Raw genomic sequence first — 27,765 nt, 5'->3', positions numbered from 1 at the left:
AATGTACAATAACATGAAAATGGTCCAAATGGTTATGACATTTCTCCAAATGATTATTTGTTGGACTATTTTAAAGAGACAAGCAAAGATAACCTTAATGCCAATGCAATGACAACATCTAATGCTCGAGACATGTGTATAGCCAGAGATAACTTTCTTCCCCAATCCTTTCTATAGGAAGGTCAAACATGTTTTGGCGATTTTTCAGTAAACATATTTTGACAATTCACATTATCATATATATATATATCATAGATGCTACAGTATAATCAAATAACAACACATAAATCACTAATTTGCTTGAAAATAAGTCAGTTGCTTTATTATGATGTCAAAAATTTGCCGCTTCCCTCACATCGTCAGTGCAACTTTTAGGGTGGGGTTATCTTTTTTCTTCAACAACATGAACCAATATGTAGTTGTATTCATACAGTAAGACAAATATACTATATTAATTTGCTTGTATATATTGTAATAAGATGCAATATTTAATCAAATGTTTTCTCAAAATGCTATATGTGCCAAAATGTCTAGGTTTAAAATCTAGTGGCCCCGTGGCTTCAAAATTCCAAAATGCAAAATCCCTGCTGGGGTTATTTTGATAGCAAGTGTTTTTCTGGTACCATTTTCCTTCTGAAATAGCTCTAGAATTTAAAGTGTCACAGGATGTAAGCTGTCATTTGCTTCTTTTTTTTTGTTTGTTTTGTTGTTCACACAGCCACATACACACACAGGCACGCACATACACAGGCGCATATGTCCTGTTGTGTGATAAGGACCTTTTCACAATCTTTGTATCATATTGATTTAGTTTGTCTTTTGAAGGGTAAGCATTATAATATCAGTTACCTCTGCTTTGCCTAACAAAATACAAAAATAAAAACATTTGTGAATGTTCAGGTGCAATTTGGCTGCTGTTGCATGGTTGCAATATTGGTGTTAACTGAGGTTCTACGACCCCCGCCCCACCCCCCATCCCCGACCCTTAAGTACAGCTTTTGAGCTCCTTCAACAGCACTGTAAATGCTGACAGGAATCATCAAGGAACCTTGTTGCTGTGTTCAAAATTATAGTGCTCAGTAGGAAACAATTCCACAGCAATATCTCAATATGTGTCACTAAATCCAAATATGGAATACAGGTTTATTTATTACATAAAACATCATTGTTCTATTTGGTAACAACTTTCCTCATCAGATGTTGTTTGGTATTTTTCTGTGGCTTCAGTAAAATGATGTAGCATTTTGGAGCAAATAAGCAAAGCAGTAGGCCAAAACTAGATGCTAGAATTGCAAATATCTCCACAGCTACAGTGAACTTTCCAGGTGAGGTGACATAAGCTGGTACAAAGGCGAGCCACACTGCACAGAAGATCAGCATGCTGAAGGTGATGTATTTGGCTTCATTAAAATTGCCTGGCAACTTCCTGGCTAGAAAGGCCAGAATAAAACACAGAGCAGCCAGGAGACCAATGTATCCCAGAACACCCCAGAAGGCCTGTTCAGAGCCCACGCTGCACTCCAGGATTATTCTGGACCGGTGGTACTGATTGTTTTTATTTGGGAAAGGAGGAGCAGTGATCAGCCACACTGCACAGATTATCACTTGTATAAAGGTGCAGGCAGAGATGATAAATCTCTGCTGTTTGGGTCCCAGCCATTTCATGAGGTTGTTTCCAGGCCTGGTGGCTGTAAAGGCAGCCAGCACCACCAGAGTCTTCCCCAGGATACAGGAGATGCAGAGTGAGAAAGTGATGCTGAAGGCAGTATGGCGCAGCATGCAGGACCATGATGTAGGCTCTCCAATGAACACCAGCGCACACAGGAAACACAGAGTCAGAGAGAGCAGGATGAAGAAGCTCAGCTCTGAGTTGTTGACTTTTACAATCGGAGTGTTCCTGTGGTAGAGGAATACTGCCAAAACAGCAACGGTGAGGCAGGCTCCCACTACAGCTATCACAGTCAGGGTCAGTCCCATTGCATCATGGGAGAGGTACTCAATCGCTTTGGGTATGCATTCAGTTCTGGCTGCATTGGACCAGTAATCTTCAGGACAAGATGCGCAGTCTATTGAATCTAAAGTGGAAGAGTAATAGACACCGAGGTTGCTACTTAACTTATGTTAAGTGTCACACATTAAACTATCCTAATCCCTAAAATAAAAATGCATGAATGAATACTAAATCACTGCACTAAGAAAAACTTGAAATTCAATTCAAGAAAACTGGACATGCTTATACAGGAGGTAGTACAGAGTTTAATCACAAACAAAAGTAATACTTGAAGTAATAAAATAATATACGAGACAAGAAAATGACGATGCAATCGCAAGACAGAAAGAAAATGATCCCCTGCTGGTTTCCATTAAAATACAACTCCCTATAAAACAGCGCCTACCCCTCACACATTGTAATGGCTTTGCTCCATCAAACAGTGGTTTCCATGCCACTGATGCCTCAGGTTTTACCGCGCAGAGATGGATGACAACTTTATCTTCATGTGACATAATCAGCTAACATTAAATAACAACCTCAACATAAGCATGGTTTTCAGTTAAAGTCAGCATTTTCAAGTCACTGAAAACTTGTACCACAATGACTAACATTAAAAATAAAAAATACAAAATAAAAGCTTGCAATATGATACAATTCATTTATATACGTTGAGTTATCGATGTGGATAATGAATGGATTATGTCCACCAGAAAGAGCAGGAAGCAACAAATACACACCCAATAAATGCATATGCATATAAACAATTGCACATGTGGTAAAAGCAAACTATGTCACTATTAGCAGATGATGGTTGATAGTTGTGATGTTCATCGCAAGTGCTTTAGAAATCTCATGTTATTCTTTTTTATATATTTGCACTCAATTTACTGTCACCAAAGATGTGCAATCTTTCAGTGTATATAGCACTTAGTAAAACGAGTGGAGCCCTCACCCCTCTCCTTGCTAATCTTGCCGTCGTCACATGGTACACAATCAAAGCAGCACAGAGGCTCCCCACGACGGACAGCCTTCCTGCTTCCTGGAGCACAGCTATCACTGCACACAGACACCAACACCTGCATGAGGGAAAACATAACCAGGTGTATCTGCATAATCATTTACTTTTTCACAAGAAGCTGCTCTGATATTATTGGAAATTACTGCTGATTGTTGTAAAACTAATATGTCTGTGATGTTGTCCTTAAAGTCATAGTCATGGTAGCTCACGCACATGCATTTACCTCAAGCTTTCGTTTTGGTTATTTGCAAACGTGTATTTTTCTGGAATTTTCAGGAAAATACAAATTTAAAAAACTAATACATTTAAAAAAAACACCCACATTGAACAAACCAGTTGCTTGAAACTTCTGAAATACACTATACCTTCTAAAAAATCTGAAATGCATGCATAATATATTTGAAGTATTGTTATATATTATAGAATAAATGTGTTGATAGTAATATGGGTAAACTATGCACAGTTCACGGCTTGCCTCAGTTTGATGGCCAGTCCACATGATCCCCTCCTCCTGGATAAATAGCTCCTTCCCAATGTCCTTTGCACCATCATACAGACCCACATTGACAAACTCAATATTTCCAGCTGCTCCTCTTTGCCAATTGATCAGATCATATGACGGAATTGAATCTCCATTTGCATCAAAATCCACATCTTCTCCAGAAATAGTGAAGACAACATCTTGAAGATACCGCTGAACCTTTTACAGAAAACAGTAATAGTACACATTTAGTGAAGCAAAACATTCCTTACAAAAAAGAAATAATTATCTACTTAAGTGAAACAAATTTGAAGTGAATTACATGTCGTGTTTAATACTTTAATATATAGTATTTCCCAGCATATACCATGTTGTGTCTAATTTGATTACCAATGTACATAGCATGCAATATTACTATAGTGCCATTCATAAAGATAAAATGTTCATTTGCAATTATCTGTACAGCAAAAATCAGTTACAGTGGCTTCACACCTTTACCCAGTACCATGGGTTCTACAGGGGGTCGGTCACATATAAAATCTGAACAATATACAGACACTCAGTCAGAATGTATTTAGAAATTCTATTAGGAATTTTTTGAAAAAGTAAACAAATTTACAATGGATATTTCAATGTGAAGTCTTACCTGCCATGGTTGAATGTATGTGGCATCAGCACATGAGGAGTTATGGAAGGGCCCTTTCCCAGGCTTACAGCTGATGAGGTTGTGCAGGGAGTGAGCGATGGCATACACAGCTTTGTACACATTGTAGGAAATACGAGGGCTGGAGGTGTTCAGGTAAGCAGAGTGCTGCTCCTGCAGGGGCTCCAGCCCTGAACAGGGGGGCAGCTGGGAGGAGGCCTGGGTCCTGCTGCTGGAGGGGTAGAGAGAGCAACCGTACAAGGCACTCCACAGCTTGTGTACCAGGGGGTTACTGGGGTACTTCAATGGGTTTACGTTCATCAGGTAGTCTCGAAGACCAGGAATCTGCCCCTGCCTGACGGCGAAACCAATGGTGCCACCTAGAAATGGGTAGAACTCACTGCCTGCGAATACTGATGCTGTTACCCAGGCTTCACTGGCAATCCACTGGATGCCAGTGATGTTCTGATCCATGTACTCTTTAAATAAGGGGTAGAGCTCACCCTCAACAGCAATGCTGATAACGACTCTTGCAGTGGAGTGCTTCATCACATCCAGGATTTCAAGGATTCCTTCACGACTGTACACTTTGGGAATCAGTTTCTGATAGGCCAAACACACACCAGTGTTCTTTACTTCCCTCAAAAGGCCCAGTAATGCAAATCTCCCATAATCATCATCTTGAGCGACAACACCAACCCAAGTCCATCCAAATCGGAGCAGGAGGCTTGCAATTGCTTTTATCTGGTAGTCGTCATTAGGAATGACTCTAAAAAATGTTGGGAATTCTTTCCTGTTGCTAAGACAGGAGCATGTTGAGAAATAACTTATCTGAAAAAGTTTTAAAAAGTATGTTATAATAAAAAAGCAATTTCAGTTATTTTTGTAACAATTTATTATTTTTCAGTTAATTTATTCCATTAGTACAAATGTAAAATGAAAATAAGAACAATTTTCTAACAGGTACTGTTCTCTTTAGTGAATCCTCTTCCTCCAGTACCACTGACTAAGCTATGTTCAAAACAAAAAGCTCATTCTGTATATGTGGTTCTAAAATCTAAAAAGGCTACATTTCAGAAAAAAAAATTCCAACAGAACCAGGAGGTGCTGGGATTTTTAGTCGATCTTCATAGAGGCAATGCATGTAACTAAACAATTTACGCAACCTATATCAGAATGAAAATTATATGAGATCTCATAGGATATATGTACCATTGGAATTCTGAAGGGCTGCAATGTTCTGGAGACAATAGTCCCAGAACTTCCAACAACAGCCAAAACAGGAGCAGTGCCAGAACACATGGCACTCTGGGCTAAACCAGGTCCATTCAGAACTGCCAGAGTTGCCCTTTGTGCTGCTACCTCTATTGAACAGGAGTCAAAGATCTTGTATCCCAGAGTGAAGTTAGGCAGCAGGTTCTGACTCTGGTTGATGTCCTCAACAGCCAGCCTCATAGTCTGTGCCCAGCGGAAAGATCTGGGGTGAAATCTGTGTGAAGACCAACAGCATAATGTGACTTGACTCTGATGGAAAAGCAATTAGTTATTTACTATTGTCAAAAACACTGGGAACTCACCCCTGACATTGTGGAGCAGCCGGTTTGTAAGTGAAGTTCTGGTCTGGTTGCTCAACTTTGTAATGCATGGGAAAAATTCCTCCAATGATGAAGTCTCCATCAGCGTGGAAATTGGGCTCAAAATTGCCCAGCAGGGAACAGGCTGGGTCAGGGCTCGAGTTAACAGGAGTGGCAACAGATAAGGGGTAACAAAGAAGCCACATCACCAGAGGAGTCATCTTTGGCCAGGCTAGCCTCACACACTGCGGTGCTGAATGAGGAGCAGCTTTTTATTCTCTCATCACATTATGTTCCGTATCTCCTTAGGATCATCAGGTGACTACATGACATCATCATTCTGCTCATCCCATTAAAACAAGGCTGAGGCACAGAGCTCAAATGAAATAGCTTGCACGCAAATATCCTGTAATTTCAGTAATACAGCTCTGGAAAAGAATATAGAGACCACACAATACTTTTTGAATCACGGGTACTCCACAATATTGATTGCTGAACCCTTCCTAAGTAAAGACATTATTTTTATTATTTAATAATGGGTATAGACTTGTTTACTTTATGTTATTCACTGGATAACAGCAATACAACACAACATAAAGACAATATTTCTGTTTGGAATTAAAATCAAATGTAGTTAAAATTTCATGAAATTAGATTTTACACAGACACATAACCATAAGCTGTGAATCTCTAAAGTTGATGTGATCTTTTAATTTTTCCAGAGCTTTTATAATAATAATGATAATAATCGTTACGTCCCCTGCCTCTGCTCGTCTGGGTAGTGCAGGTGAGGCTAATTGCTTCATTGCCTGATTGCCTCCACCTGCCTGTGGCCAACATAAGCCCTGCAGTAACAGGCTGGGGAGGATCTTCTGTGGGGCTGTCATTTTGGGATTTTTTGTGTGTGGTTTATGGTTTTTGTGTAGATCTTTTCTTGTTTTGTGAACTTTGTGGGTTTTTGTTTGTTTTGGTTTGTGTTTTAGTTTGTAACTTATATTAATAAATGTTTTTTTGATACACTTTGACTCAGTTGTTGCGGCTTTTCGAGCCGGCTGTAACAAAATGGGGGCTCATCTGGGATACGTGTCGGGGATCTACAGATTTCTTTTTTTTTTTGTGCAGACTTCTATGCGGCGTGTGTGCGCAGACTTCCCTGTGGCGTGCGTGCGTGTGCAGACTTCCCTGCAGCGTGCGTGCGCAGACTTCTCTGCGGCGTGCGTGCGTGTGCAGACTTCCCTGCAGCGTGCGTGCGTGTGCAGACTTCCCTGCGGTGTGCGTGCGTGTGCAGACTTCTCTGCGGCGTGTGTGCGCAGACTTCCCTGTGGCGTGCGTGCGTGTGCAGACTTCCCTGCAGCGTGCGTGCGCAGACTTCCCTGTGGCGTGCGTGCGTGTGCAGACTTCCCTGCAGCGTGCGTGCGCAGACTTCTCTGCGGCGTGCGTGCGTGTGCAGACTTCCCTGCAGCGTGCGTGCGCAGACTTCCCTGCGGCGTGCGTGCGCAGACTTCTCTGCGGCGTGCGTGCGTGTGCAGACTTCCCTGCAGCGTGCGTGCGTGTGCAGACTTCCCTGCGGTGTGCGTGCGTGTGCAGACTTCTCTGCGGCGTGTGTGCGCAGACTTCCCTGTGGCGTGCGTGCGTGTGCAGACTTCCCTGCAGCGTGCGTGCGCAGACTTCTCTGCGGCGTGCGTGCGTGTGCAGACTTCCGTGCAGCGTGCGTGCACAGACTTCCGTGCAGCGTGCGTGTGCAGACTTCCCTGCAGCGTGCGTGCGCAGACTTCCCTGCGGCGTGCGTGCGTGTGCAGACTTCCCTGCGGTGTGCGTGCGTGTGCAGACTTCTCTGCGGCGTGCGTGCGCAGACTTCCCTGCGGTGTGCGTGCGTGCGCAGACTTCCCTGCGGTGTGCGTGCGTGTGCAGACTTCTCTGCGGCGTGCGTGCGCAGACTTCCCTGTGGCGTGCGTGCGTGTGCAGACTTCCCTGCGGCGTGCGTGCGTGTGCAGACTTCTCTGCGGCGTGTGTGTGTGTGCAGACTTCCCTGCAGCGTGCGTGTGCAGACTTCCCTGCAGCGTGCGTGTGCAGACTTCCCTGCGGCGTGTGTGCGTGTGCAGGCTTCCCTGCAGCGTGCGTGTGCAGACTTCCCTGCAGCGTGCGTGTGCAGACTTCCCTGCGGCGTGTGTGCGTGTGCAGGCTTCCCTGCAGCGTGCGTGCACAGACTTCCCTGCGGTGTGCGCAGACTTCCCTGCGGTGTGCGCAGACTTCCCTGCGGCGTGTGTGCGTGTGCAGGCTTCCCTGCAGCGTGCGTGCATAGACTTCCCTGCGGCGTGCGCAGACTTCCCTGCGGCGTGTGTGCGTGCGCAGCCTTCCCTGCGGCGTGCGTGCGTGAGACTTCTCTGCGGCGTGTGTGCGTGTGCAGACTTCCCTGCAGTGTGCGTGTGCAGACTTCTCTGTGGCGTGCGTGCGCAGACTTCCCTGCAGTGTGCGTGTGCAGACTTCTCTGCGGCGTGCGTGTGCAGACTTCCCTGTGGCGTGTGTGCGTGCGTGCGCAGACTTCCCTGCGCCGACACACGCAGACTTTCCTACGACGTCAAATTCATGGACTTTGTTCGTCTGGTCATGCCGCCAGTCAATTTATTTATTTATTTTTTTGCGGTTTTGTGTGGTGGTTTTGGTCTTGTCGGTTTGTGTGGATAGAAAAAACAAAAGAAGACCAATGTACCTTATAGTTTTTTTGTCTTATGGGTGGGGTTGTTACGTCCCCTGCCTCAGCTTGTCTGGGTAGCGCAGAGGCGCTATAATCCATATCGTGTGGGTTTCCTCTGGGTACTTCAGTTTTCTCCCACAGTCCAAAGACATGCAAGGCTAATTGGAGACTCTAAATTGCCCATAGGCATGAGTGCGTCAGTGAATGGTGCGTGTGCCCAGCAATAGATTGGTGACCCGTCCATGGTGTATTCATGCCTCTTGCCCAATGCCAGCTGGGATAGGCTCCAAAAACCCACACACCTGACCCTGACCAGGAATAAGCGGATATAGATAATGGATGGATGGAATAACAATAATAATAATAATAATAATAATAATAATCATACATACATACATCTAATTGGTTATTGAAACATTCCTCTCGTCTCATTATTTTAAAGCTATTTACAGTTCAACCACCGCTAAAAAAAGTCAGTAGTTTCCTTAGTAGATACTTTTGATAGGGTTGTTTAGCCATAATCTACCTCATTGAATAATGCTCTTTGGAACCAAAAGAAAATGGATGGGGTAAAATAAGATATTAGACACAACTGCCAAATCTTTGTCTAAGTTATGTGCTTCTTTTCTGGAATTGTACATGTTGACTTAATGACTCTTCAGAGATCTGCACTCAATGCAGATATTTTACAAGGCTGATTTTAAGTTGACCTGGCTATGCAGCCTGAAATGTACAATAGCATGCACATGACTATGGTCCAAATGGTTATGACATTTCTCTGAATGATTATTTATTGGACTATTTGAAAAAGAGACGCAAAGATTAACATAACATAACATAACATAAGACAAGAACAGGCCATTCAGCCCAACACTGCTCGTCTATTCCTACCACCACGGTACTCAATGCTTAGTTTACCTAAGAGCTAGGTATCTAACACTGTATCAAGGCCTTGAATACCCCCAGAGTTTCTGCCTCCACTACATGCCCAGGCAAGCTATTCCACACATCAACCACTCTCTGTGTGAAAAAATATTTCCTAATGTCTGTGTGAAATTTACCCTTTGCCATTTTTGCTCCCTCGTTCTGCTAACCAAACTCAACTTGAATAATTTCCTCTAGTTCACTTTGAGGCTTTTAAATTTATTAAAGGGATTAACAATCAAATATCCCCTAAGTCTCCTTTAACTAAGCTTGCAAAGGCCAAGCATCTCAAGCCTTTCCTCATAACACTTATCTTTTATACCCGGAATCAATCTGGTTGCCCGTCTTTGGACCTTTTCCAGCGCCTATTTATCTTTCTTGTAGTACGGTCCCCAGAACTGCACACAATACTCTTAAGTGTGGTCTGACAAGGGTATTGCATAGGGTGAGTATGATCTCCTTAGATTTATACTCAATACTCCTGGTTATGTGTCCCAGCATCCTGTTGGCTTTTTTTTTTGACCAGACCCTGATAGGTTTGATCAACTATAACTCCCAAGTCTTTTTCTACATGTGCGCATTCTAATTTTATACCACCCATAAAGTAATCCTGCCCTGTTTTTATGTAGAACTTCACATTTAGTAATATTGAATTTCATTTGCCAGGTTTCTGCCCACTTCTGGATTGTGTTTAAATCTTCTTGGATTACTTTAGTAGATTCCAAACTGTTGGCTAAACCTCCCAGTTTTGTATCACCTGCAAATTTAACTAGTGTACTTTCAATGTTTGTGTCAAGGTCATTTATGTAAATGAGGAAGAGCAGTGGACCCAGCACCGATCCCTCTGGAACTCCACTTCCTACAATACCCTGCTCAGATAAGATCTCTCCTACTGCTACCCTGTGTTCTATCCCGTAACCAGTTCTGAACCCACTCTGAAATGCCTCCTGTAGGTTCCTACTGTCCTCATTTTGATAATGAGTTTGTCATGTGGTACCTAAGGACGGAGTGTGGCACAGTGGGTAAGGAACTGGGCTTGTAACCGAAAGGTCGCCGGTTCGATTCCCGGGTAAGGACACTGCCGTTGTACCCTTGAGCAAGGTACTTAACCTGCATTGCTTCAGTATATATATCCAGCTGTATAAATGGATACAATGTAAAATGCTATGTAAAAAGTTGTGTAAGTCGCTCTGGATAAGAGCGTCTGCTAAATGCCTGTAATGTAATGTAATGTAATCAAATGCTTTTTGGAAATCTAAGTATATAATATCATAGGCCCTGCTCCCATCCAGCCACTTGGTAGCTTCCTCAAAGAATGTCAAAAGGTTTGTCAGGCATGACCTTCCCTTGCAAAAACCATGTTGGCTATCCCTTAGGATGTTATTAATTTCAAGAAATAATTCTAGTTTACCTTAATGCCAATGCAATGACAGCATCTGATTCTCGATGCATATAACCAGGGATAATTTTAAACCCCAATCCCTTCTTAGGTCAAACCTATTTTGGCAATTTTTCAGAAAACATATTTTGACTGTTCACTTTTCATACGCAATGTCATAAATGCTATAGTGTAATCAAATAAGATATAAATCACTAATTTTCCAGAAAATAAGTTATTTGCTTTATTATGATGTCAGAAATTAGCCGCTTCCCTCACATTGTCTGTGCAACATTTAGGGTGGGGTTATCTTTTTTCTTCAACAACATGAACCAATATATAGTCGTATTCATACAATAAAATTTATATACTGTATGCATATACTCATATATTGTTATGGGATACTACATTTAATTAAATATGTTCTCTCAAAATGTCTCAGTTTCAAACCTCCCCATGGCTTCAAAATTCCACTGCATCACACCTGGGCAAATTGGAATTGAACAATAAGAATTTCAATACAGGGGTTGGCCACAATTTCAATAAAATTACATTTCACCAATATAAAATCCATTCTGGGGTTATTTCGAATAAGATAGCGAGCGTTGGTTTTTCTGGTGCCATTTTCCTTCTGAAATGGCTTTAGAATTGAAAGTATCTCAGGATGTAAGTTGTAATTATGTTGTTTTTTTTTTTTTTTGACAGCGTGAAGTATGGTGTGTACTTAAGAAATATTAATTCCTATATAAAAATGTCATTATTTCAAGCTCTGAGGCAACAAAATGTGAAATATATATACATTTTATTGTCAAATTATATATATATATATATATATATATATATTCCTGCATTCCATCTCCTGTTTTATTGCACGCTGTGGGACAACTTGAAGCCTCCATCTCCCGATCCTGTCACAATATATACATAGATTTTTTCACACTCCCACATACACACACAGAGACACACATACACAAGGACAAATGTCTTCTTGTGTGGAAAAAAATGACCTTTTCACAATCTTTGGTTTATATTGATTTAGTTTGTCTTTTGAAGGATAAGCATTATAATATCAGTTGTCTTTCCTTTGCCTAACAAAATAAATAAATAAATCAACATCTGTGGCGTATCCGGTGCAATTTTGCTGCTGCTGCATGGTTGCAAAATGGGTGTTAACTGTGGTTCTACAACCCCCGCCCCACCCCCCATCCCCGACCCGTACATACAGCGTTTGAGCTCCTTCAACGACACTGTAAATGCAGTTAGGAACCATCAAGGAACCTCATTGCTGTGTTCACATTTATAGTGCTCAGTAGGAAACAATATCTGAATGTGTGTCGCTAAATCCCAATATGAAATACAACTCAATGTATTACAAAAAACATCATTGTTTTATTTGGTAACAACTTTCACCATCAGATGTTGTTTGGTATTTTTCTGTGGCTTCAGTAAAATTATGTAGCATTTTGGAGCAAATAAGCAAAGCAGTAGGCCAAAACTAGATGCTAGAATTGCAAATATCTCCACAGCTACAGTGAACTTGCCTGGTGAACTGACATAAGCTGGTACAAAGGCGAGCCACACTGCACAGAAGATCAACATGCTGAAGGTGATGTATTTGGCTTCATTAAAATTGCCTGGCAGTTTCCTAGCCAGAAAGGCCAGAATAAAACACACTGAAGCCAGGAGACCAATGTATCCCAGAACACACCAAAAGGCCTGTTCAGAACCTACACTGCACTCCAGGATTATTCTGGACCGGTGGTACTGATTGTTTTTGTTTGGGAAAGGAGGAGCAGTGATCAGCCACACCGCACAGATTATCACTTGTATAAAGGTGCAGGCAGAGATGATGAATCTCTGCTGTTTGGGTCCCAGCCATTTCATGAGGTTGTTTCCAGGCCTGGTGGCTGTAAAGGCAGCCAGCACCACCAGAGTCTTCCCCAGGATACAGGAGATGCAGAGTGAGAAAGTGATGCTGAAGGCAGTGTGGCGCACCATGCAGGACCATGATGTAGGCTCTCCAATGAACACCAGCGCACACAGGAAACACAGAGTCAGAGAGAGCAGGATGAAGAAGCTCAGCTCTGAGTTGTTGACTTTGACAATCGGAGTGTTCCTGTGGTAGAGGAATACTGCCAGAACAGTGACGGTGAGGCAGGCTCCGACTACAGCTATCACAGTCAGGATCAGTCCCATTGCATCATGGGAGAGGTACTCAATCGCTTTGGGTATGCATTCAGTTCTGGCTGCATTGGACCAGTAATCTTCAGGACAAGATGCGCAATCTATTGAATCTAAAGAGGAAGAGTAATAGACACAGAGGTTGTTACATAAATTATGTTAAGTGTCAAACATTAGACTATCCTAAGCCCTAAAATAAAGATACATGAAAGAATACTACATCATTGCAAGAGAAACTTAAAATTCAATTCCAGAAAACTGGATTGCTTAAACAGGAGTAGTACCAAGGTATCTATCTACCTAGGGAAAGGAATCAAGTAAAGAGTTTATTCACAGACAAAATTTATACATTTGAGGTAATAAAATTATGTACGAGACAAGAAAAAGATGTAATCGCAAGACAGAAATAGAATTATGCTGGTTTCCATTAAAATACAATTCCCTATAAAACAGCGCCTACCCCTCACACCTTGAAGCACTGATGCCTCAGATTTTATCTGGCAGAGATGGATGACAGTCTATTCATTATCCACATCATTGACTTGATGTATATAAAAGAATTGTATCTTATAGCAAGCTTTTATTTTTCTATTTTTAATTTGTAAGTCATTGTGGCTTTCAGCAACTTAAAAATACTAACTTTAACAGAAAACCATCATGCTTTATGTTGTGGTTGTGATTTAATGTTAGCGGATTGTGTCACACAAAGATAAAGTTAAGTCCACCAGGAAGGGGAGGAAATAAATTCATATGCATATAAAAAATTGCACACGTGGCAAAAGCAAACTGTCACTATTAGCAGATGATGGTTGATAGTTATGACATTCATTGCAAGTGCTTTAGAAATCTCATGTTATTATTCATTTTTTGGATATTTGCAATCAATTTACTGTCACCAAAGAAGTGCAGTTTTTCAGTGAAAATAACACTTAGTAAAATGAGTGGAGCCCTCACCCCTCTCCTTGCTAATCTTGCCGTCGTCACATGGTACACAATCAAAGCAGCACAGAGGCTGCCCACGACGGACAGCCTTCCTGCTTCCTGGAGCACAGCTCTCACTGCACACAGACACAAACACCTGCAAGAGGGATAACACAACCAGGTGTAACTGCATAATCATTTACTTGTTCACAAGAAGGTGCTCTGATATCATTGGAAATTACTGCTAATTGTTGGAAAATTAATATGTCTATGTTGGGCTTAAAGTCATAGACATGGTAGCTCACCCACATGCATTTACCTCAAGATTTTGTTTTGGTTATTTGCAAATATATGTTTTGTTCTGGTATTTTCTGGAAAATACACATTTGACGTATTGTTGTATATCATAGAATAAATGTGTGGATAGTTATATTGGTAAACTATGCACTGTTTATGGCTTGCCTCAGTTTCATCGCCAGTCCACATGATCACCTCCTCCTGGATAAATAACTCCTTCCCAATATCCTTTGCACCGTCATAGAGACCCACATTGACAAACTCAATATTTCCAGCTGCTCCTCTTTGCCAATTGATCAGATCATATGAAGGAATTGAATCTCCATATGCATCAAAATCCACATCTTCTCCAGAAATAGTGAAGACAACATCTTGAAGATACTGCTGAAGCTTTTACAGAAAACAGTAATAGTACACATTTAGTGAAGCAAGAAATTCCTCACAAAAAAGAAATAATTATCTACTTAAGTGGTACAAATTTGAAGTGAATTACATTTCATATTGAATATAAAGTATTTCTCAGTATATACCATGTTATGTCTAATTTGATTACCGATGTAAATAGCATGCAATAAATAAAAATTTACAATAGATATTTCAATGTGAAGTCTTACGTGCCATGGTTGAATGTTTGTGGCATCAGCACATGAGGAGTTGTGGAAGGGCCCTTTCCCAGGCTTACAGCTGATGAGGTTGTGCAGGGAGTGAGCGATGGCGTACACGGCTTTGTACACATTGTAGGAAAAACGAAGGTGGGAGGTGTTCAGGTAGGCAGAGTGCTGCTCCTGCAGGGGCTCCAGCCCTGAACAGGGGGGCAGCTGGGAGGAGACCTGGGTCCTGCTGCTGGAGGGGTAGAGGGAGCAACCGTACAAGGCACCCCACAGCTTGTGTACCAGGGGGTTACTGGGGTACTTCAATGGGTTTACGTTCATCAGATAGTCTCTAAGACCAGGGATCTGCCCCTGCCTGACGGCGAAACCAATGGTGCCACCTAGAATTGGGTAGAACTCACTGCCTGCGAATACTGATGCTGTTACCCAGGCTTCACTGGCAATCCACTGGATGCCAGTCATGTTCTGATCCATGTACTCTTTAAATAAGGGGTAGAGTCCCCCTTCAGCAGCAAAGCTGATAACGACTCTTGCAGTGGAGTGTTTCATCACATCAAGGATTTCAAGGATTCCTTCATGACTGTACACTTTGGGAATCATTGTCTGGTAGGCCAAACACACACTAGTGCTTTTGAATTCCTTCAAAAGGCCCTGTAATGCAAATCTCCCATAATCATCATCTTCAGTGACAACACCAACCCAAGTCCAACCAAATCGGAGCAGGAGGCTTGCAATGGCTTTCACCTGGTAGTCGTCGTTAGGAATTACTCTAAAAAATGTTGGGAATTCGTTCCTGTTGCTAAGACAGGAACACGTTGAACAATAACTAATCTGAAAAAGTTTTAAAAAATGGGTTATAATAATAAAAAGTTATTTCAGTTATTTTTATTACTATTCATTCATTTTCAGTTATTTTCATTGAACATTTGTACTCAAAGAATAAATTAAAAATATTTTTTTAAAAGGTACTGTTTCTTTAGTGAGTCTTCTTCCTCCAGAACCACATATTTTGAAGTCTGACTGAGCTATGCTCAAAACTATATGCTTTTTTCTGTATGTGTGGTTCTAAAATCTAAAAACGCTGAATATCAGAAAGAATACACAATAAAACTATTTTCAACAGAACCAGGCGGAGCTGAGGTTATTAGTCAATCTTTATAGAGGCAATGCACGTAACTGAGTAATCCACGTAACCTATATCAGAATGAAAATTATATAAGATCTCATAGAATATACGCACCATTGGAATTCTGAAGGGCTGTAATGTTCTGGAGACAATAGAACCAGAATCTCCAACAACAGCCAAAACAGGAGCAGTGCCAGAACACATGGCACTCTGGGCTAAACCAGGTCCATTCAGAACTGCCAGAGCTGCCCTTTGTCCACCTGCAGCACAGGAGTCAAAGATCTTGTATCCCAGAGTGAAATTAGGCAACAGGTTCTGACTCTGGTTGATCTCCTCAACAGCCAGCCTCATTGTTTGGGCCCAGCGGAAAGATCTGGGATCAAATCTGTGCAGAGACAAACAGCAGAATGTGACATGACTCTGTTGGAAAAGCAAACAGTTATGTACTATTGTCAAAAACACTGTGAACTCACCCCTGACATTGTGGAGCAGCTGGTTTGTAAGTGAAGTTCTGGTCTGGTGGCTCAACACTGTAATGCATGGGGAAAAGTCCTCCAATGATGAAGTCTCCATCAGCCTGGAAATTGGGCTCAAAGTTGCCCAGCAGGGAACAGGCTGGGTCAGGGCTCGAGTTAACAGGAGAAACAGATAAGGGATAACATAGAAGCCACATCACCAGAGGAGTCATCTTTGGCCAGGCTAGTCTCACACACTGCGGTGCTGAATGAGGAGCAGCTTTTTATTCTCCCATCACATTATGTTCTACATCTCCTCAGGATCATCAGGAGACTAGATGACATAATCTCTCTGCTCATCCCATTAAAACAAGGCTGAGGCACAGAGCTCAAATGAAACAGCTTGCACACAAATTTCCCGTAATTTCAGTAATACAGCTCTGGAAAAGAATATAGAGAACACACCATATTTTCAGAATCACGGGTACTCCACAACATTGATTGCTGAACCCTTCATAAGTAAAGACATTATTTTTATTATTTATTTATGGTATAGACTTGTTAACTTTATATTATTCTATGTGTAAAAACAATACAATACAATAAAATGCCAATAATTTTGTTTGGAATTAAAATAAAGTGCAGTTAAAATTTCATGAAAGAAAACCAACAGTTTCATTTGAAAAAGACACATAATCGTGAGCTGTGAATCTCTTAAGTTGAAGTGATCTCTTAATTGTTCCAGAGCTGAACTGCAGAGAGTGCAATTTGCATATTTCCGAAATGTTTGCAAAAATATAAATATAAATATAAAGGTTTTCAACAAAATAATTGGCTGCACACCACAGGTGTGCTGTGGGGATACACTGCATGCTGCAATGGGTGAGGGAGACATGCACAGTGTGCAATAGTAATAATAATAATAATAATAACAATAATAATAATAATAACTAGACAATTCCTGCAGAAATTGTGAAGTGTGGTTGCCGCCAACGCAAAGTCGACTTTGTGCTGAACAGAGCGAACAGTTTCTGTAGTATAAGCAGAGACAGAGTATTGTGTACATGCTATAACATCACGGCAACGAGTTTATTTGCGACACATATATTCAGAGCTAAATTATCCTTTCATCAAGACTTGAGATCTCAGTGTTTTACTTGTGGTATGCGGTGACGAGTGACGGCGAATCATACAGCTAACTGGCATGTTCAGACGGTCTTGGAAAAACCCTACGTCTACACTGTGTGATCGCACTGTTTAAAAAAAGCAAGACAGGGCAAGGGAGATTCATTTGATTGACATATGATTTTGCGCAAATCAACAACATGCAAGTGGAGTTGTGTACTTTAGCAAACGCGTTGGGGTGAGAAAGCGTTGCTTTCCCTGCTACAAGACTGAATGCGTAATGTAGCTCTAATGAGACCAAAGTTTCCAATACGCTGGGATATTAAACGGTGTTACAAAAGTAAAATTTGACATATTATACATAGTTAGAAAGCTTATTCTATCACCTGTTGGATCGATGAAGTGTAGATCAAGCCAGTTTGTACTACAAAGTTCGAGAACAGCCAAAGCAACATGTGTGGTATTACAAGCTGACATTTTTTTCTGGAGTAAGACCGGACCAGAAGCTGCTGCAGACGTTTTGTTGACGGCGTTGTTGCCCTTTTTAGTACAGTCTGGCTTGTTTGAGAATTTGTTTATTCAGTAGGTGAGAGCATAAGCTTTCTAACCATGTATAGCACGTCTAATTTTGGTTTTGGGATATCGTTTTATAGGTCAACCGAAGGTTTTTTAATCGTCGCATTCAATGCATGCACTCTTTGTTAGCACTAGCAAAGACGCTGCACCTGACGAAACGTTGTCAACGAATTTGCGTAATATCTTGTGACATGCTATTATTATTGAGGACCTCTGGGTATGCCTAAGCCATGTGTTTGCTGATATACCTAGCTGACAGGGTTTTCATTTGTAATTTTGCATTTGGAATACCGTTTTATCACGTTCACTTCCGCATTCAGCTATATCCATTCTGGTGGCTAAGTAGCCAGGAAACCTCATTTGAACAACACAATCCGTGCATGTACGTCTTCGTCATGGTCTTATCTAAATTGTGGTGTAAAGCATTTGAGGTTTACGAATGTGTGTTTTCTGTAATTACGACAAAAGAGAGATATGCACCGTATCTGGGTTCTGAATACCCAGTAGATAAACCAGGTAAAAACGTAGAGCGGACTGCATCACGTGTGCAAAGCCGACCAATGCTTTAACTTAGCTCCATAACTCACATACGTCACATTACCCATTCATTTTCAATGGGAAAAATTAACCAAAAGTTATATTTCTCAAAAACCGTGCAGCGAAACTTTCCACAAAGTAATAGCACACGATTCCCAAAGAAGCTGGTCAATTTGACATATGGTACGTGTATGTGGTGCGAAAACTCTGGGAGGAGTAGCGGTCCAAAAAATGGGTGGAATAATAATAAATAATTAATATGTGCGATAATAATAGTGTGTTTGCCTAAGGCAACCACACTAATAATGCAATTTTATCCACGGAAACGGCTATACAAAAATGCTGGCTAACTAGCTGGCTAATCACTAAACCAGTGGCCACCAAGTGAGCTGGTAACTTAAAGAAACACGCAGCTTGCAAAACGTGCAAACTCAACTGTGAAACTATACAAGACTACTAATATAACTTATAAGAACCAGAGAAAATAATGAACAAGAATCAAAGGTACTAACAGTTTTAATGGGATTGCTGAGAGCAGCTAGCTACAAATAGGTTTTGTATTTCAATTAACCATGTCTGCTCGGCATGTGAAGAAGTGTCGTGGTTTGGCAATAATGTAATGGAGCAGCACTGACTAAGCACACCCACACCTTCAAAATGGCCAATAGGAAAGCAATGCATTTTTTGATGACCAATGACAAAATTACAGAAAACTATGAATGCTCAAAAAAATAACTATAACAGTGATTTTTTCAGAGTTTTTATTGGATGGTCAGATGATTCCTCTGGGTGGGAAAGGCTTATCTCTGGGTGAGCAATGCCCACTCCAGCCCACCTGTAGATGCCCCTGCATACAATGCTGATTGAAACTATCCTCTGATCTCATTTAAAGTTAAATATTTTAAAGAGTTCTTTACAGTTCCCTCCTCAACCACCGCAAGAACGTCAGTAGTTTCCTTAGTAGATACTTTTGATGGGGTGGTTTGGCTATAACCTACTTCATTGCATAATGCTCTTTGGAACCAAAGCAAAGTTGATGGGGTAAAATAATATATTAGACACAACTGGCCAATCTCTGTTTAAGTTGCGTGCTTCTTTTCTGGCATTGTAAATTCTAACTTAATGACTCTTCAGAGACTGATTTTAGGCTGATTTTAAGTTGACCTGGCTATGCAGCCTGAAATGTACAATAACATGAAAATGGTCCAAATGGTTATGACATTTCTCCAAATGATTATTTGTTGGACTATTTTAAAGAGACAAGCAAAGATAACCCTAATGCCAATGCAATGACAACATCTAATGCTCGAGACGTGTATAGCCAGAGATAACTTCTACCCCAATCCCTTCTGTAGGAAGGTCAAACATATTTTGGCGATTTTTCAGTAAACATATTTTGACAGTTCATATTTCATGCACAATATCATAAATGCAGTGTTGGGGAGTAGTGAACTACATGTAATTAAACTAGTAGTTTAACTACATTTTGCAATAGCTTGCTGGTAATTCAACTGCATTCATACTTGCATACTGATTCAAGTAGTTAAATTACTTTTTTTGCCATTTTTTGTGTAGTTAACTACTGTGACTACAAACAATTTTGGGCCATAATTTATTTTACCATTGCTTCTCTACTGTAATTGAACCCCCTTTGACCAGTCCCACCCACTTTTTCTTTTATCCTGACCGCTGTGAAGGCATGCCCAGGCAATGCATAGAAAGAAGAGAATGCAAAGGCAGAGTGCAGTAACTACATTTTTGGGGTCAAAGGTCAAATCAGCCATCATGGTTTTTGGGCATAAACATTACCTCATGAATACATGTACAATTAGTGCAATCTCACTGATATACCTATAACCCATTTGGCTGGCCAGTTAAAACATTTTAAGCCATTTCTCAGTTTTACCCTTTTCCGTAGTTACTGCAGTTAGGCTTTGTAGGGCAGTAATGTCAGGTTTACTGACATAAATCAAACATTAGGTAACGTTAGCTGACCTAGTCATACTATTCTCATAATGTGTTTTGCCGCCCATACAATATGTCGCAATGCATGGGACCGGTCTTTCATGATAATCACCTACTATTTGGTTACAATCATGTCACGGGTCGAAGTGAGGTGGACCCAAATGCAGACTCGAACAATAGTGTGGCAAAACTCCCATAGGAGATATTTAATGCGGAAGTACACAATACAGCAGGCAGTCTCGTAGTCAGTTCGTGCAAAGATCAAAACCAGAAAAAACCACCGGGGCAAAAGTACAAAATCAGAAGGCAAAATCAAAGTCGGCAGGCAAGATCTAAACACGAGTCAAACAAACTAGAGCGTAAACGCCGGAAAGGCACTGTAAACAGGAGGCACAATCTGGCAAAGAAGACCAGGGAGACAGAGAATATATACCAAGGAAACCAGGTGCGTGAAATGAGAGATAATGAACAGAGCGTGAACATGCAAACAGGGAACAGGTGATTGAAATGACTGATTAACCAGTGTGTGAGAATGCGGCCAGAACAGGTGAGAGTGATCAGCTGTGGGGAGAGAGAGTTAGAGGAAAAACCACGCCCACACAAAAACCAAAACAAAGATTGTGCAGGAGAAAAGCAGATAGTTAACTAAAAGGTGACAAAAAAACAGAAACATAGCAAATCACCTGTGTTTGCTGACCAAGGTGTCTGCAATCAATCCAATACTATGAATAGCTTAGCCAGAATCATTCAAATGAAGGTCTGGCTAGGTTGAGGTTGGCTTGCTGTTCTTTTGCCACCTAAGGTCAATATCGTAACAGAATACAATTTTATTTAAAGTTGATCTAGTGATATAGAGGGTAATTCTATGGATCATCTTCTATGGACCAAATGCCATACTATTCTATATTAGAAGTTACCTGGCTGAGTAATCGTGCTTGGTGCAATACTCCCACCTGGACTCTAGTTTCTGGAAGGCAGGTGTCTGACTGATGGACATTGTATACAAAACCAAAACTGACATTCCTTGCACATTCCCATGAATAGTGGGGTATTTTATTTTTTTGGTTTATGTATGACCTATGAACAAGTGGGCACTTTTTGCCATAAACTCAATTGAGTGGCATTTTTTGCTGGTATGTGACTTTTTTGTATTATATTTTGTTCTAATTTCGTATCACATATATATATTTTTTTTTTACGAAGTACTTTGAACTAAATTTTCTGAGTAGCTTTACTTAACCAAACTAGATTTCTCCCTAGGGTAGCTTTGCTGTAGTTCAACTTCTTCCAGTGTGAAGCAGTTGGTAGCTTGCAAAGTAGCTCCCCCAACACTGCATAAATGCTACAGTATAATCAAATAACAACACATAAATCACTAATTTGCCTGAAAATAAGTCAGTTGCTTTATTATGATGTCAAAAATTAGCCGCTTCCCTCACATCGTCAGTGCAGGGTGGGGTTATCTTTTTTCTTCAACAACATGTACCAATATTTAGTCATATTCATACAGTAAGACAAATATATTCATTTGCTTGTATATATTGCAATAAGATGCAACATTTCATCAAATATGTTCTCTCAAAATGCTGTATGTGCCAAAATGTCTCAGTTTCAAATCCAGTGGCCTCGTGGTTTTAAAATTCCAAACTACAAATTCCCTTCTAGGGTTAATTTTGAACATGATAGCAAGTGTTGGTTTTTCTGCTGCCATTTTGCTTCTGAAATGGCTCTAGAATTTAAAGTCCCACAGGATGTAAGCTGTCGTTATGCTTTTTTTGGCAGTGTGAAGTATGGTGTTTTTTTTGTGGTTTTTTTCACAGCCACATACACACAGAGGCACGCACATACACAGGGGCACAGGTCCTCTTGAGGACCTTTTCACAATCTTTGAATCATATTGATTTAGTTTGTATTTTGAAGGGTAAGTATTGTAATATCAGTTACCTCTGTTTTGCCTAACAAAATACATAAATAAAAACATCTGTGACTGTTCAGGTGCAATTTGGCTGCTGCTGCATGATTGGAACATTGGTGTAATCTGAGGTTCTGCCCCCACCCCCCTGTCCCAAACCTCACATACAGGTTTTGAGCTCCTTCAAAGGCACTGTAAATGCAGTTAAAAACCATCAAGGAACCTTGTTGCTGTGTTCATATTTATAGTGCTTAGTAGGAAACAATACCACAGCAATATCTGAATGTGTATCACTGAATCCAAGTATGGAATACAGCTAGATTTATTACAGAAAACATCATTGTTTTATTAGGTAAAAACTTTTCCCATCAGATGGTGTTTTGTGTTTTTCTGTGGCTTCAATAAAATGATGTAGCATTTTGGAGCAAATAAGCAAAGCAGTAAGCCAAAACTAGATGATAGAATTGCAAATATCTCCACAGCAACGGTGAACTTTCCAGGTGAGCTGACATAAGCTGGTACAAAGGCAAGCCACACTGCACAGAAGATCAGCATGCTGAAGGTGATGTATTTGGCTTCATTAAAATTGCCTGGCAGTTTCCTGGCCAGAAAGGCCAGAATAAAACACAGAGCAGCCAGGAGACCAACGTATCCCAGAACAAACCAGAAGGCCTGTTCCGAACCCACGCTACACTCCAGGATTATTCTGGCCCGGTGGTACTGATTGTTTTTATTTGGGAAAGGAGGAGCAGTGATCAACCACACTGCACAGATTATCACTTGTATAAAGGTGCAGGCAGAGATGATGAATCTCTGCTGTTTGGGTCCCAGCCATTTCATTAGGTTGTTTCCAGGCCTGGTGGCTGTAAAGGCAGCCAGCACCACCAGAGTCTTCCCCAGGATACAGGAGATGCAGAGTGAGAAAGTGATGCTGAAGGCAGTGTGGCGCAGCATGCAGGACCATGATGTTGGCTCTCCAATGAACACCAGCGCACACAGGAAACACAGAGTCAGAGAGAGCAAGATGAAGAAGCTCAGCTCTGAGTTGTTGACTTTGACAATCGGAGTGTTCCTGTGGTAGAGGAATACTGCCAGAACAGCGATGGTGAGGCAGGCTCCGACTACAGCTATGACAGTCAGGGTCAGTCCCATTGCATCATGGGAGAGGTACTCAATCGCTTTGGGTATGCATTCAGTTCTGGCTGCATTGGACCAGTAATCTTCAGGACAAGATGCGCAATCTATTGAATCTAAAGTGGAAGAGTAATAGACACCGAGGTTGTTACATAACTTATGTTAAGTGTCACACATTCCACTATCGTAATCCCTAAAATAAAAATGCATGAATGAATACTAAATCAATGCACTAAGAAAAACTTGAAATTCAATTCAAGAAAACTGGACGTGCTTATACAGGAGGTAGTACAGAGTTTAATCACAGACAAAATAATGTGCGAGACAAGAAAAAGACGATGCAATCACATGACAGGAAGAAAATAATCCCCTGCTGGTTTCCATTAAAATACAACTCCCTATAAAACAGTGCCTACCCCTCACGCATTGTAATGGCTTTGCTCCATCAAACAGTGGTTTCCATTCCACTGATGCCTCAGGTTTTACGTCGCAGAGATGGATGACAACTTTATCTTCATGTGACATAATCAGCTAACATTAAATAACAACCTCAACATAAGCATGGTTTTCAGTTAAAGTCAGCATTTTCAAGTCGCTGATAACTTTGTCCCACAATCACTAACATTAAAAATAAAAAATACAAAAATAAAAAGTTGCATTATGATACAATCCTTTTATATACGTTGAGTAATTGATGTGGATAATAAATAGATTATGTCCACCAGAAAGAGCAGGAAACAACAAATACACACCCAATAAATTCATATGCATATAAACAATTGTACATGTGGTAAAAGCAAACTATGTCACTACTAGCAGATGATGGTTGATAGTTGTGATGTTCATTGCAAGTGCTTTAGAAATCTCATGTTATTCTGTTTTTAATATTTGCACTCAATTTACTTTCACCAAAGATGTGCAATCTTTCAGTGAATATAGCACTTAGTAAAAAGAATGGAGCCCTCACCCCTCTCAATGCTAATCTTGCCGTCGTCACATGGTACACAATCAAAGCAGCACAGAGGCTCCCCATGACGGACAGCCTTCCTGCCTCCTGGAGCACAGCTCTCACTGCACACAGACAACAACACCTGCATGGGAAAGAACACAGCCAGGTGTATCTGCATAATCATTTACATCACTTGTTCACTAGAAGCTGCTCTGATATTATTGGAAATTACTGCTTATTGTTGTAAAACTAACATGTCTATGATGTTGTCCTTAAAGTCATAGACATGGTAGCTCATGCACACGCATTTACCTCAAGCTTTCGTTTTGGTTATTTGCAAATATGTGTATTTTTCTGGAATTTTCAGGGAAGTACAAATAAAAAAATTGAATAAATAAATAAATAAATAAATAAACACTCACCCTGAACAAAACAGTTGCTTGAAACATCTGAAATACATTATACCTTCTTAAAAATCTGAAATGCATGCACAAGATATTTGAAGGATTGTTGTATATTATAGAATACGTGTTGATAGTAATATTGATAAACTGTGCACTGCTCACAGCTTGCCTCAGTTTGATGGCCAGTCCATATGATCCCCTCCTCCTGGATAAATAGCTGTTTCCCAATGTCCTTTGCAACGTCATACAGACCAACATTGACAAACTCAATATTTCCAGCTGCTCCTCTTTGCCAATTGATCAGATCATATGAAGGAATTGAATCTCCATTTGCATCAAAATCAACACCTTCTCCAGAAATAGTGAAGACAACATCTTGAAGATACTGCTGAACCTTTTACAGAAAACAGTAATAGTACACATTTAGTAAAGCAAAACATTCCTCACAAAAAATAAATAATTACCTACTTAAGTGAAACAAATTTGAAGTGAATTACATTTTGTATTTAATACTTTAATATATATCGTATTTCCCAGCATATACCATGTTGTGTTTAATTTGTTTACCAATGTAAATAGCATGCAATATTACTTTAGTGCCTTTCATAAAGCGAAAATGTTCATTTCTAATTATCTGTACGGCAAAAAGCAGCTACAGTGGCTTCACCGCTTTACCTAGTACCATGGGTTCTGCGGGGGGGTCGGTGACATATAAAATCTGAACAATACACAGACACTCAGAACATATTTATAAATTCTATTAAAAACATTTTTTGAAAAAAAAAAAAAAAAAATTTACAATGGATATTTCAATGTGAAGTCTTACGTGCCATGGTTGAATGTTTGTGGCATCAGCACATGAGGAGTTGTGGAAGGGCCCTTTCTCAGGCTTACAACTGATGAGGTTGTGCAGGGAGTGAGCGATGGCGTACACAGCTTTGTACACGTTGTAGGAAATACGAGGGCTGGAGGTGTTCAGGTAGGCAGAGTGCTGCTCCTGCAGGGGCTCCAGCCCTGAACAGGGGGGCAGCTGGGAGGAGGCCTGGGTCCTGTTGCTGGAGGGGTAGAGAGAGCAACCATACAAGGCACCCCACAGCTCGTGCACCAGCTGGTTACTGGGGTACCTCAATGGGTTTACATTCATCAGGTAGTCTCTAAGACCAGGAATCTGCCCCTGCCTGACGGCGAAACCAATGGTGCCACCTAGAAATGGGTAGAACTCACTGCCTGTGAATACTGATGCTGTTACCCAGGCTTCACTGGCAATCCACTGGATGCCAGTGATGTTCTGATCCATGTACTCTTTAAACAAGGGGTAGAGCTCCCCTTCAGCGGCGAAGCTGATAACAATTCTTGCAGTGGAGTGCTTCATCACATCAAGGATTTCAAGGATTCCTTCACGACTGTACACTTTGGGAATTATTTTCTGGTAGGCCAAACACACACCAGTGTTTTTTATTTTCTTCAACAGGTCCTGTAAAGCAAATCTCCCATAATCATTATCTTCACTGACAACACCAACCCAAGTCCAACCAAATCGGAGCAGTAGGCTTGCAATGGCTTTTATCTGGTAGTCGTCGTTAGGAATTACTCTAAAAAATGTTGGGAATTCTTTCCTGTTGCTAAGACAGGAACACGTTGAAGAATAACTTATCTGAAAAAGTTTTAAAAAAGAAGTTTAAAAAAAAAGTTATTTCAGTTATTTTTATCACATTTTATTCATGTTCAGTTAATTTATTCCATTGGTACAAATGTTAAATGAAAATCATATTTTTTCTGGAAGATACTGTTTTTTTTAGTGAATATTCTTCCTCCAGAACCACATATTTTGAAGTCTGACTGAGCTATGTTCAAAACTAAAAGCTTATTCTGTATGTGTGGTTCTAAAATCTATGAAGGCAACATTTCAGAAAGAAAACACAAAAAAATGATTTCCATCAGAACCAGGAGGAGCTGAGATTATTAGTCAATCTTTATAGAGGCAATGCATGTAACTGAATAATCCACTTAACCTATATCAGAATGAAAATTATATTAGATCTCATAGAATATACGCACCATTGGAATTCTGAAGGGCTGCAAAGTTCTGGAGACATGAGTCCCAGCATTTCCAACAACAGCCAAAACAGGAGCAGTGCCAGAACACACAGCACTCTGGGCTAAACCAGGTCCATTCAGAACTGCCAGAGCTGCCCTTTGTGCTGCTACCTCTGTAACACAGGAGTCAAAGATCTTGTATCCCAGAGTGAAGTTAGGCAGCAGGTTCTGACTCTGGTTGATCTCCTCAACAGCCAGCCTCATGGTCTGGGCCCAGCGGAAAGATCTGGGGTTTAATCTGTGCGAAGATCAACAGCAGAATGTGACTTGACTCGGTTGGAAAAGCAAACAGTTATGTACTATTGTCAAAAACACAGTGAACTCACCCCTGACATTGTGGAGTAGCTGGTTTGTAAGTGAAGTTCTGGTTTGGTGGCTCAACTCTGTAATGCATGGGGAAAATTCCTCCAATGATGAAGTCTCCATCAGCGTAGAAATTGGGCTCAAAGTTGCCCAGCAGGGAACAGGCTGGGTCAGGGCTCGAGTTAACAGGAGTGGCAACGGATAAGGGGTAACATAAAAGCCACATCACCAGAGGAGTCATCTTTGGCCAGGCTAGTCTCACACACTGCGCTGCTGAATGAGGAGCAGCTTTTTATTCTCCCATCACATTATGTTCTACATCTCCTCAGGATCATCAGGAGACTACATGACATCATCATTCTGCTCATCCCATTAAAACAAGGTTGAGGTGCAGAGCTCAAATGAAACAGCTTGCACACAAATTTTCCGTAATTTCAGTAATACAGCTCTGGAAAAGAATATAGAG

At 40.9% G+C, this 27,765-nt stretch overlaps 2 protein-coding genes across 2 annotated transcripts; both read right to left on the bottom strand.

Annotated features, from left to right (window-relative positions):
* Positions 1 to 303: 303 nt before the first annotated feature.
* LOC118209953 lies at positions 304 to 16,547 on the bottom strand. Its single transcript, XM_035385683.1, has 12 exons — positions 16,316 to 16,547; positions 15,957 to 16,227; positions 14,720 to 15,547; positions 14,271 to 14,495; positions 13,842 to 13,965; positions 12,097 to 13,000; positions 5,713 to 5,865; positions 5,348 to 5,624; positions 4,139 to 4,966; positions 3,487 to 3,711; positions 2,946 to 3,069; positions 304 to 2,075 (listed from the first exon to the last, which is right to left on the bottom strand). Exons 1-12 carry the CDS (start codon positions 16,528 to 16,530, stop codon positions 1,171 to 1,173), a joined length of 5,079 nt encoding a protein of 1,692 aa, XP_035241574.1. The 5' UTR covers positions 16,531 to 16,547; the 3' UTR covers positions 304 to 1,170.
* Positions 16,548 to 21,369: 4,822 nt separating this feature from the next.
* LOC118209485 (extracellular calcium-sensing receptor-like) lies at positions 21,370 to 27,557 on the bottom strand. The gene is made up of 6 exons (XM_035384802.1): positions 27,323 to 27,557; positions 26,958 to 27,234; positions 25,726 to 26,553; positions 25,069 to 25,293; positions 24,514 to 24,637; positions 21,370 to 23,662 (listed from the first exon to the last, which is right to left on the bottom strand). The coding sequence occupies exons 1-6, from the start codon at positions 27,538 to 27,540 to the stop codon at positions 22,761 to 22,763; spliced, it is 2,574 nt and encodes an 857-aa protein (XP_035240693.1). The 5' UTR covers positions 27,541 to 27,557; the 3' UTR covers positions 21,370 to 22,760.
* Between the last annotated feature and the right edge of the window lie 208 nt (positions 27,558 to 27,765).

The sequence above is a fragment of the Anguilla anguilla genome, chromosome 12, assembly GCF_013347855.1.
Source record: "Anguilla anguilla isolate fAngAng1 chromosome 12, fAngAng1.pri, whole genome shotgun sequence".
NCBI classification, from domain to species: domain Eukaryota; kingdom Metazoa; phylum Chordata; class Actinopteri; order Anguilliformes; family Anguillidae; genus Anguilla; species Anguilla anguilla.
This window is presented reverse-complemented; position numbering and strand designations above follow the sequence as displayed.